Raw genomic sequence first — 12,357 nt, 5'->3', positions numbered from 1 at the left:
AGTGACAGAGCGAGACTCCATCTCAAAAAAAAAAAAAAAAAAAAAAGTGGACCACAAAGCAGGCTATATACAATGTATTTGCTACTCTATAATACAATAAAACAAAGCATAATCCCAGGGATTTTGCCCAGGGAAAAAACTAAAAACTAAAAAGAAACATACCACAATGTCATCATGTTTAGGAAGTAGGACTAGACCATTTTTTCATACTCTTTTTTTTTTTCACACTCACACACATGCATTACTGTTACAAAGCAATAATAACAAATAATTCCACAAATTAGAGATTGGAGTTAACAACGTTTCTCTGAAAATTGCTACATTCTAAGAGAAATACATTACGGTTGCCAGATAAACTACACTAATTTGGACATACTAAAAAAAAAAAAAATTCTTGTTTATCTGAAATTCCAATTTAACTGAGTGCCTTGTAGTTTTATTTGCTAAATTTGGCAATCTTAAGAACAAGGCTAGTTGCTGTCCTAACCAATTAAGAAGGATTTAGAAGAAGTAGTTTGTATTAGTTTAAATAGCTTTCTTTCCTCCTAATGGCTAGATTAGTTTGCTGACAATGGAAAAATAGAATTCTGACTTGGGGAAGGAAGGAAAGTGGATGGTAATGTTGAAATAGCCCCATTGCTGGGGCTGTTGATGCTGCGATGGTTTTCAGGGTAATAAGGGCTGGTGTTATAAGAGCTGGTGTTATGAGTGAGAGAAGGGGCTTCAGGAAGCAGAACGGAGGAGCATGGAAAGGGTGGAAGAACACCAAACTCACATCTAATTCACTTCACCATTTTGCTGGGACACTTTAGGTAAAAATGCTGCAACCACAGTATAACTCTACATGGCTAAAAATTAAGTCATGCCATGGTGAATTTCAGAAAAATAAAATAATTATTTGGTATAACCAGTTCAAACACAAAAGTTAGCTGTGAGGAGCATAGTGGGGTTGGCTTTCAGAAAATTATGTTTTCCTTATATATATATATATATGGTGTCTCTTCAGGACTTTGAAAATGACGTCTCTGAATTTAACCAGAAAGTAGAAGATCTTGACCGAAGATTGGGGACTATCTTTATTCAAACTTTTGATGATGCACCTGGCTTGGAGCATGCCTTTAAGGTTTGTGTAAATGGGGCAGGAGCCACTCGGTCCTGGATACTCCCCCAGCCCTCATCAGAGGATGATATGGATACCTTTCCAACTGTTCTGTTCCTGCAACTATTAATTATTCTTATTAATCTAGTAGAGAAGGATATGGGAATCCTTCTCACATCAAAAAAGTGTGCAGAATTGGGATTCTCGGGCTGATTACTGATGCCTTCCTGAAAATGTGACAATGTAAAAATACTTTTAAGAAGAATTTCTGTAGTGATCTCTTTAGGTGCCATACCTTTATCAGTAGGGAAAGCGTGACCATGCAATACCATGGCAATTTAACCGTGGCTGCTAGGTTGATGCAATCTGGAGCAAACCACCTCCCAGGTAATGAGTGATAGGTTTCAGGCATCGATAACTGGAATAAGAAGATGTGTGCTCTTACCACCTCACGCTCAGATCAGGTAGTACAAAGTGTATGGAGAAGGTTTAGGACAAGGCATAGATGATGAGTAGGTAAATGACTGCACAGCTGAGAACGCTGCATCGTGAGACATGAAGACTTGGTGCAGCACGATACATCTTCCACGAAGCAATCAAGAGGCTTATTCTGTAACGCTTTAAGGATTCCACTAGTTGGTAGAAGTTACAAGAAGTCACATTGTGGTTCAGTAGAGGAAAGAGATTTCTGTCAAAGCTGTTTAAGATGGAATGGACTTCTTTAGCAAGTAGTTCAGTTTCTGGGCACTGAAAATGTTCAGACACAGGATCTGTGATGGGTGGGACAATTGTAGAAGAGGCTTAAACCCTGGATGGATGGATCTGTGCTATTCTAGAATATTTGGTAAACCAAATGCGGCAGGCTCCATTAGCCATTGACCATATATACACATGTAACCTTTAATCAATACTGTAATTCACGTTGGAAGGCTTTTGAGATTCCCCTCTCCAAGCATTTGAACCAATTCCAAAGAAAGGGCTTGCACGTGTGTACAGAATGATCATGTATGCTATTAACTGTCAGGGATGATTGAAACTCTGCTGCCCAGGTAACTTGTGGGGCTGAAACTCCATTCGTGCACTAAGGATGCCCAGCCCTACCCATCATATAGATCCCTCTCTACCAGAGATATTCGGGAGTCTTCAAGGGATGCCTCACAAGTATTCTCAAGTCACTTTGAAGTCTTTGAAATCACGGCAACTGCTACATGTCTACAGACCTCCTTTAAATTTTATCTGCCAAGAAAGGTGCTTGAAGGAGTCTTGCCATTGCTTTTCTTCTAATGGTCCCCACCATGAAAACATGTCTGTGTGTGCCAAGGGCATGCCTCTTTGGGTTCCAAAATTCCAATCCTTGAAATTTTATGGTACAGTAGGGTTCTGGGCAGAAGTAGAAGGAGACCTTCCCTCTACTGAAGCAGCACTGCTTGTACCCAGAGTTTCAGAGGGCTCATAGAAGCAGATTATTTATCTTCTGACCTTGACTCTTCTTCTCAGCTGAGCTTCCAGCCCAGCCCTTGGGAACTAGTAGGAAAACCATAACCCTCCGATCCCTTCTGCCTACTTTGTTTCTCTCTTTTTGGTGATCTCACCAACAAGAAACTAAAACCCTTCCTTCATCCCCAAGCAAAAGTAAAATCTCCAATTGACATAAGCTCATGCAGAGAAGAACTTTTTCAAGGCTGAGGAGTAGGGACCAGAGAGAGTACCTGACTCTGGATCCCCTGTGGCTGCTGTAAGATCATCCAACTACTAGGTGGCCCCTCAGTGGACATGAATCCATGAGTACATCCAGGCCAAGGACTGTGAATAGAGGGTGCAGGCTGGCTATGGTGGTCCCTCAGTGCACACACCTGTACTTCCTCAACAGAAGATGGGAGCCACCGAACTCAGTGGAGTCCTGCTCTCTTATGCTTCCATTGAGGCAGAGCTACTTATTACTGTCTCCAGAGATCTGGGTGATTGTTTTGTGGAAGAAAGTGTGACCCTAGATCCTGCCCAATAGAAGGCTTTTTAGCACCTTTAGAGAGTCCTTAGAGTGCCTTAGAATCATTAAGGAAATCCAGTCAAGCTGTCAGACCTGGAAAACATCTGGCCAAGGACCCCATATTTGGCTTTTCTCTGTACCTGGTCATTCTGCATAACATGGCCTGGACACCTCGGACTTCTAGGAGCCATCTAAGATTGTGAGCTGATGCCAGTCAGCTCCTAGAGCTTCCACTCCCTCCAGGATTGGAATGCCAGTGAAGCAAAAAAAATGGCCCAACCTGAAATAAGGAGGTAGGATAAAGAGCATAAGGTCTCAGACAAATGCAGACTGTTCAGCTTCCAGTTTCAGGACATGTGGATGTAATTTTACATCATGTTTCTCATGTTCATTGACTTAAAGCAAGGGTTCCACATTTTTTTCTACAAAAGGTCAGAGAATAAATATTTTAGACTATGGGTACATGTGTTTTCTGTCACATACTCTTTTCATTTTATTATTTATTATTTTTATTTATTTATTTTTGAGACAGAGTCTTGCTCTGTCACCTAGGCTGGAGTGCAGTGGTGCGATCTCAACTCACTGCGACCTCTGCCTCCCGGGTTCAAGTGATTCTCATGCCTCAGCCTCCCGAGTAGCTGGGGTTACAGGCACACGCCACCATGCCTCGCTAATTTTTTTTTTTTTTTTTTGTATTTTTAGTAGAGATGGGAGTTTTGCCACATTGGCCAGGCTGGTCTTGAACTCCTGGCCTCAAGTGATCTGCCTGCCTCGTCCTTCCAAAGTGCTGGGATTATAGGCATGAGCCAGAGTGCCCGGCCCTCTTTTTAATTTTTTTAATTCTTTTTTCAAATGCAAAAACCATGCACTTAGCAGTTGTGGGCAGATTTGGCTACCCCCTGCTGTACTTTGTCACCCCCTGCCTTCAAGCACTAGGTGGAGATGAGAGGTTATCATGGAAAGCACGTTTAGAAGCAGTGTATTGGCACATCCTAAATATAACTGGAGTCCTACATGTCCTCATCTCAGAAAAGCATCACAATCGAAGAAACACAGTCTAGGAGCCAGAAAGTAATTAAAAGCATTTCACATCTTGATTTTGCTGCTCCAGGAAACACTGAGGGGTTAGAGCAGTCTGAATGCACAGGAACGCATCTTCAGAGCAAGGTCAGCATCACTGCCATTCTCATGGCACCTGCTCTCAGAAACTATTTCCTTGTTCCCATTCTCAAATTTTTGCCCTTCAAATTCTCCCCAACATCCAGCCTACTTAACTTCTTTTTCTTTTCCATCATCACCTTCTTTCTGTTCTAGGTCTTTTTTTTTTTTTTTTTTTTCTGACAGAGTCTCGCTCTGTCACCCAGGCTGGAGTGCAGTGGTGTGATCTTGGCATCTTGGCTCACTGCAACATCCACCTCCCAGATTCAGGCAATTCCCTGCCTCAGCCTCCTGAGTAGCTGGGATTACAGGCACCCACCACCATGCCCAGCTAATTTTTGTATTTTTAGTAGAGATGGGGTTTCACCATCTTGGCCAGGCTGGTCTCGAACTCCTGACCTCGTGATCCACCCACCTTGGCCTCCTGAAGTGCGGAGATTACAGGCATGAGCCACCGCACCTGGCCTGTTCTAGGTCTTAATTATGTAGTTCAGCTTAACCTTTCTGGGATCTTTAGTTGCCCCTTGTTTATTGGTTTATCCAGATTCTTATGCCAAGTAGAGCTGGGGGCGGGTAACTCAGCAGACAGGAATTCTCTGTTAGAAGCAAAGGAGAGGAGAAAGACTATGAATATCATCCACATATGAATAATTACAGGTCCAGCTCCACGATAACACTGTTCACTCTTCTTACATTGGTAGGCACATAAAGGAAAACCAGAACACTGGATTTGTATGACCATGGAAAGGTTTAATCTGTGAATTTTTTCCTCTTTTTCCTTCACCTTCCCTACAGCTGCTAGACATAGCAGGAAACCTCCTTGAAAGACCACTGGTAGCGAGGGACACATCTGATAAATACCTGGTCCTCATCCAAATGTTCAACAAAGATCTGGATGCAGTGAAGATGATCTACAGTCAGCATGTTCAGGAGGAAGCAGATCTTGGTAGGCTTGTTGAAGGGGATTTTGATGGGGACATTCTGTTACTGGAAAGAAGCAACTCATTCCTCTTGTATTTGTTAAATGTCCATGTATGGATCTATACATTCTCAAAAAAGAGCAAGCACAACCTTCTTGCTTGAAATTCCAGACCACTTTGGGTGACTGGGAGCTCTCTGAACTATGGCTTTCCCCGTTTCTGGGGCTGAGATTGGCAGGCTGACCCAGTGTGGTGCAGTCTTGACCGCCTCTGTTCAGCTGAGACCTTGGCATTATGTATGAGTTGACCCTTGATCCGTGTTGCTACACTGACTAATCTTCAACACGCCTCCATTCGAAAATAAATGTTTACACGCCTGAGAAAAGGTTCTTATGCCTTCCAGTGCCATAGCAACCATGCTTCTGGTGGGAGGAACCAGCAGGAGCCCTCCAAAGGGCAGTACCGTGCCAAGGCGTGATGTCTCCATTTTTATTATGATGCTGAGTGTCAAAACAAATGCATTTCAGTTTTTCATACATTTATTGAGTCCTTACTACATGCCAAGCATGCCTGTGGGTACTATATAGTGTGGCAAGTCAAGGTAAGGGATAAAATAACAAAAAAGGTGGTTCTTTATAGAATGTTGAGTACTGCTCGACTTGAGTTATAAAGAATGGTAACAAGCTGGGAGTGATGGTGTGAACCTCTAGTACCTAGTATCTCAGGAGGCTGTGGGAGTATCGCTTGAATTCAGGAGTTCAAGGCTGCAGGAGCTATGACCCTGCCACTGCACCCCAGCCTGGGTGACAGAGCCAGACCCTGTCTCTAAAAATAAAATAAATAAGAAAGAAATAAAATACATTCCTATAGTCAGTCGCACAGTGCTTTGCACATAGTGGGTGCTCGATAAGTGGTTATTGGACTGAATGGTCTCTGACATCTGAAAAATGATGCCATTTGATGAAATAAATTATTTACTTCTTATTATGAAAAGAAAATAAAGAACAAGAGACTAAAACTCTTCCTTCCTCCCCGAGCAAAGATGCATTGTGGATGGGAGATTCGAGGGCAGGCTTAACAAGACAAGATGCATTGTGACTGGGAGATTCGAGGGCAGGCTTATGGAAAAGGTAGTCTTGAGCTGAGCCCTAAAAGTTGGGAGATCAACAGTAAAGCAGAGGAGACAAAGGCCTTCAGAGCAGATATGAGAGGATATGGAAGGCGATCAGCTGGGTCTGCCTATAGCCAAACAAGGTGTGCAGAAGACACTCATTCGGCCATGGCATTTGGGGTCAGCCTGGGAAGTGCTCAGAGTGCCGCATTAAGGAATTTGGAATTCATGATCGAGGGTAAGGGAAATTATCAAAGGCTTTTAAGTAACTGAGTAACAGGATCGCTGTGCTTGCAAGTAGGTTTCATGGTGAGGTCATCAGGAATTGCCTCCACTTGGAAGTCATTCCAAGAAAATCTGTTGGCCAAGCTTTATGTGGGATTATCCCCATGACTTCTTATGGTCAGATACAGAGTTTGAAAACTCAAATGCCTTCAGAAGTTATATCGGTAACAAATGACCACGACCTTAGTACCTTAAAACACCACCACCCGTCTTTCAGCTCATGCTTTTTTTTTTTTAGACGGAGTCTGGCTCTATTGCCCAGGCTAGAGTGCAGTGGCATGATCTCGGCTCATTGCAATCTCCACCTTCCCAGTTCAAGCGATTCTCCTGCCTCAGCTTCCAGAGTAGCTGGGATTACAGGTGCCTGACACGAGGCCCGGCTAATTTTTTTGTATTTTTAGTAGAGTCAGGGTTTCATCATGTTGGTCAGGCTGGTCTCGAACTCTCGACCCCATGATCTGCCTGTCTCAGCCTCCCAAAGTGCTGGGATTACAGGTGTAAGCCACCACGCCTCCCCTCAGCTCACACTTCTGTAGGTCAGGAGTCCAGCATGGTGCATCTGGGTTCTCTACTCAGAGAGAATCCCAAAGCTGAAATCAAGGTGTCAGTCAGGCTGAGTTTGCATCTGGAGGCTCTGGAGGAAAAATCCACTGCCATCCTCCTCACTATTGGTAGAATCCAGTTCCTCATGACTATAGGAGTGAGGTCCCCATTTCCTGTTGGCTGTCAGCCAAGGGCCACTCTTAACAACTAGAAGCCATCTGCATTCATTACCATGTAGCCACCTCCATCTTCAAGCCAGCAACAGGATGTTAAATCCTCTTATGCATCAAATCTCTGCATTCCTCTCCTGCCACCAGCCAGAGAAAACATTCTGCTTTTAAGGCCTCACCTGATTAGGTCAGGCCCACCCAGGGTCCTCTTCCTCCTGCTGTATAACAGCATGACCACAGGAGTACGTTCTCATCATAGCCACAGTTTTGACTCATGCTTAAAGGGGAGAGGATTATGCAAGGGTGAGGGGCATTGGGGGTCATCTTAGAATTTTGCCTATCATGGAGGACAAGCAGGAAATGAAAATGATGGATCTGGACTGAGCATGGTGACACCAGGGAAGGGTGGTACCCATGGTGAAATAAAGGAAGTGGCCACTTCTCTAGTTGCTAGTTAGAAATGCCAGCTGATTCTTGCTAATCTTCTCATTTTACCAGAGAAGCTGGGAAGTGAGATTCTTTAAAAAGTGAAAACCTCACATTTGTTAAATCTTGACAACTAAATATAAGCAGACAAACCCAATGCCTGGGCTAACATAAGCATATCTAGTCTGTGCTGACTCGAGTCCAGGGCTCCATAATCCACATGACCTGCCTCATTCATCATCTTACGGAATTCTCACAGAAATTTAATTAAGCAGGGAAGATATTATTCCCATTTTATAGATGTGAAAATTGAGACCCAGAGTGATTTGAGTTGTCTGTTTAAGGGAGTGTTTCAACCCTGACTGTTCAATTAGAGTCATCTTGAGAGCTTTTAAAAAAACACTCAATTGTGGCCAGGTGCAGCGACTCACGCCTGTAATCCCAGCACTTCGGGGGATTGAGGCGGGTGGATCACCTGAGTTCAAGACCAGCCTGATCAATAGAGTGAAACCCCATCTCTACTACAAATACGAAAATTAGCCAGGTGTGGTGGTGGGTGCCTGCAATCCCAGCTACTCGGGAGGCTGAGACAGGAGAATCGCCTGAACCTGGGAGGCAGAGGTTGCAGTGAACCACGATTGCGCCACTACACTCCAGCCTGGGCGACAAGAGGAGTTAGACTCCTTGAAACACTCATGGCTGGGCCCCTCCCAGAGCGATGAAATCAGAATAGCTTGGGCAGGGGACCCAGGTCCCCTGAGGCTGGGAGTGTTCGTCTGAGGGTCACTCTTTCTTCCTCTTTAACAGAACCCCCCAGGAACTCCAGTGTGCTCCCAGGTGACTTTAGTCTGGAGATAATGAGGCAAAAGTGGAGTACGTGGCAGGAGGCGTTTGCCGAGCAGAGAGGGCTGAGGTGCTCTAGGCTCATTTTGGTCTGTCTGTGGCCCTGTGTCCCCAGGGTTCTCCCCGGTGCACAAGAACATGCCCACCGTGGCTGGCGGCCTCCGCTGGGCACAGGAGCTGAGGCAGCGCATCCAGGGTCCTTTCAGCAACTTCGGACGCATCACACACCCGTGAGTATTGTGTTCCTGAAAGACAGGTTTGTCTTGGGCTGCTGTTCCTGCTCTAGAATCTGAGTGTTGTAGAAATGCAACCTGCTTAGCGAAGGCCAGAAAATCATCTTCCTTTCTTTCCATATCCAGCAAGGGATTAGGCACCTATTGGCAAAGCAGTTGTGATATTGGTGCATTTGGACTGATGGGCAGGGCCCTTGGTGTTAAGCGGTGTAACTGGCTGACTCATTTTGCTCTGGGGGATTCATTTCTGGAGGACAGTGAGCCAGGGATTTTAAGCTCTGTGGAGTTCTTCCACACGTCTCCCTTTGACACCATGTCTCCTTGCTGCTGAGGCCACTGGAAAATAATGAAGCCCGGCATTTCCTCAAGTGCAGTATGAGGTCTCCGTCCATCGGGACAACTCTGGGAAACCTGTTAAAGATGCAGGTTCCAGGGCCTCACCTGTCACTGGCTGAATCTGAATCTGGCTATGAATCTGCCCCTTCAGCAAGCTCCTCCTGTGATTCTGACGGTGACCAGGTTTGGAAACCCTCAGCTTGCTCCACAGGTGAGGTTAGAAGCTGGGATAGAAGCATCTCAGCTGCTAATTGTGATGCTGTGTTTAAGACGCTGGCTGAGGAAGGGCAGTCTTTCTCTGATACCTCTTTCTAAAAGACTTCATCTTGCTGACAGCACACAGGTTTTGGAAAACACAACAGAAGGAAAGGAATCAAACTCTGGCCGTTGGACTCACAGGCTTTTTGGAGTTAGGAAGAGCCTTAGAGACCCTCTGGTCTGGCCCAAGTGGGAAGACTCAACACCATCAGAGGCCAGATAAATGGATGGCCAGGATGGGGACTGCAGGGGGCCACCAGCACCCCACTCCAACATTGCCAAGCAGAAAAGCAGACCCAATGTGAGCAATCTCCTGACTGTTGGAGATAAGCTGGAAACTGGATTTTAGAGTTGGACATCCAATTTTCCAATGATCAAGGATTCCATTTTTTCTCAAACTCTGCACAGATCTAACAAGGCATGCCTGTGAGGCAGGTCTGCCCTGTGGGTGACCCATTTGCAGCATCTGCTTGGGTGTGGGCGAGATTTTTATTTTCAGATGAAGAAGTGGAGGAAATGAAGAGAAAAGGGAGGTAACTTGCCCAAGGTCCTAGAGACAGCCAAAGAAAGAACTGGAAGAAATGCCTGGTTCCCCAGGCTCCTAATCCAGAACACTTCCCAGGGACCCCCAGCCCTGGAAGTTTGGCAGGGAGTAGATCTGAGCCCTCATGCATCTCAATCAAGCAGCAGAAGGCAGAAGGGAGAAGATATATGAATGGGGTGGGGAGGGGTGCCAGGGCTGCCCCTAGAATGTGGACTGCTGCAGCTGTCACAGGTCTGGTTCACAGGAAGCAGACCTATGATGTGTGTGCAGGAATTTATAAAGATCCTTTCAGGAGCAGCACCCATGAGGAAGGGAGGCGAAACAGATTGAGCAGAGAAAGAAGTTGAGCTGCTGAGCTGCAAGAAAGTTGCAATGGGGGCCTCAGCCGGTCCTCCAGGGAGTTTGGGCCCTTCAGAGCTGTTCTACCTCTGTACCCCTACATCAGCTGGATGGATGTGGGCTTTCCTGGGGAGAGGTATGACCTTTGGGTGAGGCAGCTGTCTTTGGCCAAGGCTGTTCCCAAAGAGGGAGGCAGCGTTGCTTCTGCAGCAGCCAACACTCCTGGCTAGCAGGGACAGGGTGAGGCAGGGGTTGAAGGGGGGAGGTTTGGAGGTGTACCAAGGCTTGGTCCCAAGAGGGGATCTGGAAGGCACACAACAGAGACCTCTATAATTCCCGTGAAAACACCCCCGTTGTTTTAAAAATGAATTGAAATATGTATTTTGGGCCGGGCGCGGTGGCTCATGCCTGTAATCCCAGCACTTTAGGAGGCCGAGGCAAGTGGATCACCTAAGGTCAGGAGTTTTCAACCATCCTGGCCAACATGGTGAAACCCCATGTCTACTAAAACTACAAAAAATTAGCCGGGCATGGTGATGGACACCTGTAATTCCAGCTACTCGGGAGGCTGAGGCAGGAGAATCGCTTGAACCCGAGAGGCAGAGGTTGCAGTGAGCCGAGATTGTGCCATTGCACTCCAGCCTGGGCAACAAGAGCGAAACTCCGTCTCAAAAAAAAAAAAAAAAAAAAAAAAGTGTATTCTGCTTTATAATAGGTATTGATTGGTTATTGAAAATGTTTTAGATTCTTCACCATGAAGTGACATGGAAACTGCAGGAATTTCACTGTGCTTATTCCTGTGACTTCCCAGACCCACTTGGCCGCACGCCCATGGGAGAAGCCTCACTCTGCTCTGGCCTCATTCTTTTCTAGATACAAAACTGAGACCTGGGGTTGGGGCCTGTGGGGCTTGTGGAAATCACACAGCTTGGGAGGGGAAAGTGCCCATTCAGGCTGGAGCATATTCCACCTCTCGTTGCTGCCTGGCAGATGCATCTGCTCTTTCATCACGAACGTGAACTGAGTAATCGGGGGGAAAAAAATGCCAGCAAAATCATTGCTTTCTCTGCAGGCGCTAGGGCTTCTGTGGAAAGCTCGAGGGATCTGGTGAAGAAATCCTATGTTGGTTTAAAAAGCAAATGGATTTTAAGGACTCTCTGCAGTAAGCTGCCTCATTTTGCCAGCAGGACAAATAGAAACAAACCTCCACATAGTTAGTGTGAAGGTTTGAAGAATTAAACATACTTCACCAATTTCTTCCAGGAACTGGACTTTCATTAGTGTTGCAGCAAGTGTCAAAACCAGTGGGTAACAGTACCTCGAGCCACACTCTCTTCCGTGGTCCTTAGCATTCCTGCAGAAGCCTCCGTGTGTGTGTGTGTGTGTGTGCGCACGCGCGCACTTGTGTTTACGCATGTTATATGTACGTGCATGTGCACTTTCATGTAAGTGTATTACATGTGCACATGTTTCAAGGGTAAGAGCTGGGAGGGACCCTCGTGTAAAAACGTGAAGAAGTGGTGGTGTTTCGGATCACATGTTCTAGATGGATTTCAGAAAAGGGGAAACATATATATTTAAATATATAAAAAAAGTTAATATACATGTACCTACATAGATATTTACCTGGCATGTAGTGTTATAGACAATCATGTATCACTTCACAATGGGGTTATGTTCTGAGAAATATATCCTTAGGCAATTTCATCATTAGGTGAATAGCATACAGTGTATTTACACAGACCTATGTCTATGGTCTAGAGTATTGTTCCTAGGCTACAAATGCCCAATGGTCTAGCTTAGCCTAGGAGCAATACGCTCTATGATCAATATGCTCTATGATCAATACTCTCGATGATCAATAAGCTCTATGGTCTAGTGTATTGCTCCCAGGTTACAAACCTGTGCAGCGAGTGACTCCTCATGAGTATTGCAGTCAATTGTAGCACTATAGTAAGTGTTTATGTATCTAAACACATCTGAACATAGAAAAAGTACAGCAAAAAAATAAGGTATAAAAGATTTAAAAAAAGGTACACTTGTGTAGGACACTTACCATGAATGGAGCTCGCAGGACTGGAAGTTGCTGTAGGTGAGTCAGCGAG

General features: G+C 45.3%; 1 protein-coding gene across 1 annotated transcript in view; it reads left to right on the top strand.

Moving 5' to 3' along the window:
• Nucleotides 1-12,357, top strand: part of DNAH9 (dynein axonemal heavy chain 9) — a 377,489-nt gene that overhangs the window by 32,930 nt on the left and 332,202 nt on the right. Inside the window, exons 8-10 of the mRNA XM_030799425.1 lie at nucleotides 1,007-1,123; nucleotides 5,040-5,190; nucleotides 8,658-8,772. Coding sequence (XP_030655285.1) covers nucleotides 1,007-1,123; nucleotides 5,040-5,190; nucleotides 8,658-8,772 — 383 coding nt within the window. The remainder of the gene's footprint in view (nucleotides 1-1,006; nucleotides 1,124-5,039; nucleotides 5,191-8,657; nucleotides 8,773-12,357) is intronic.

Source organism: Nomascus leucogenys, chromosome 19 (genome assembly GCF_006542625.1).
Source record: "Nomascus leucogenys isolate Asia chromosome 19, Asia_NLE_v1, whole genome shotgun sequence".
NCBI lineage: Eukaryota > Metazoa > Chordata > Mammalia > Primates > Hylobatidae > Nomascus > Nomascus leucogenys.
Note: the sequence above shows the minus strand (reverse complement) of the source record. Positions and strands in the feature narration are given on the sequence as shown.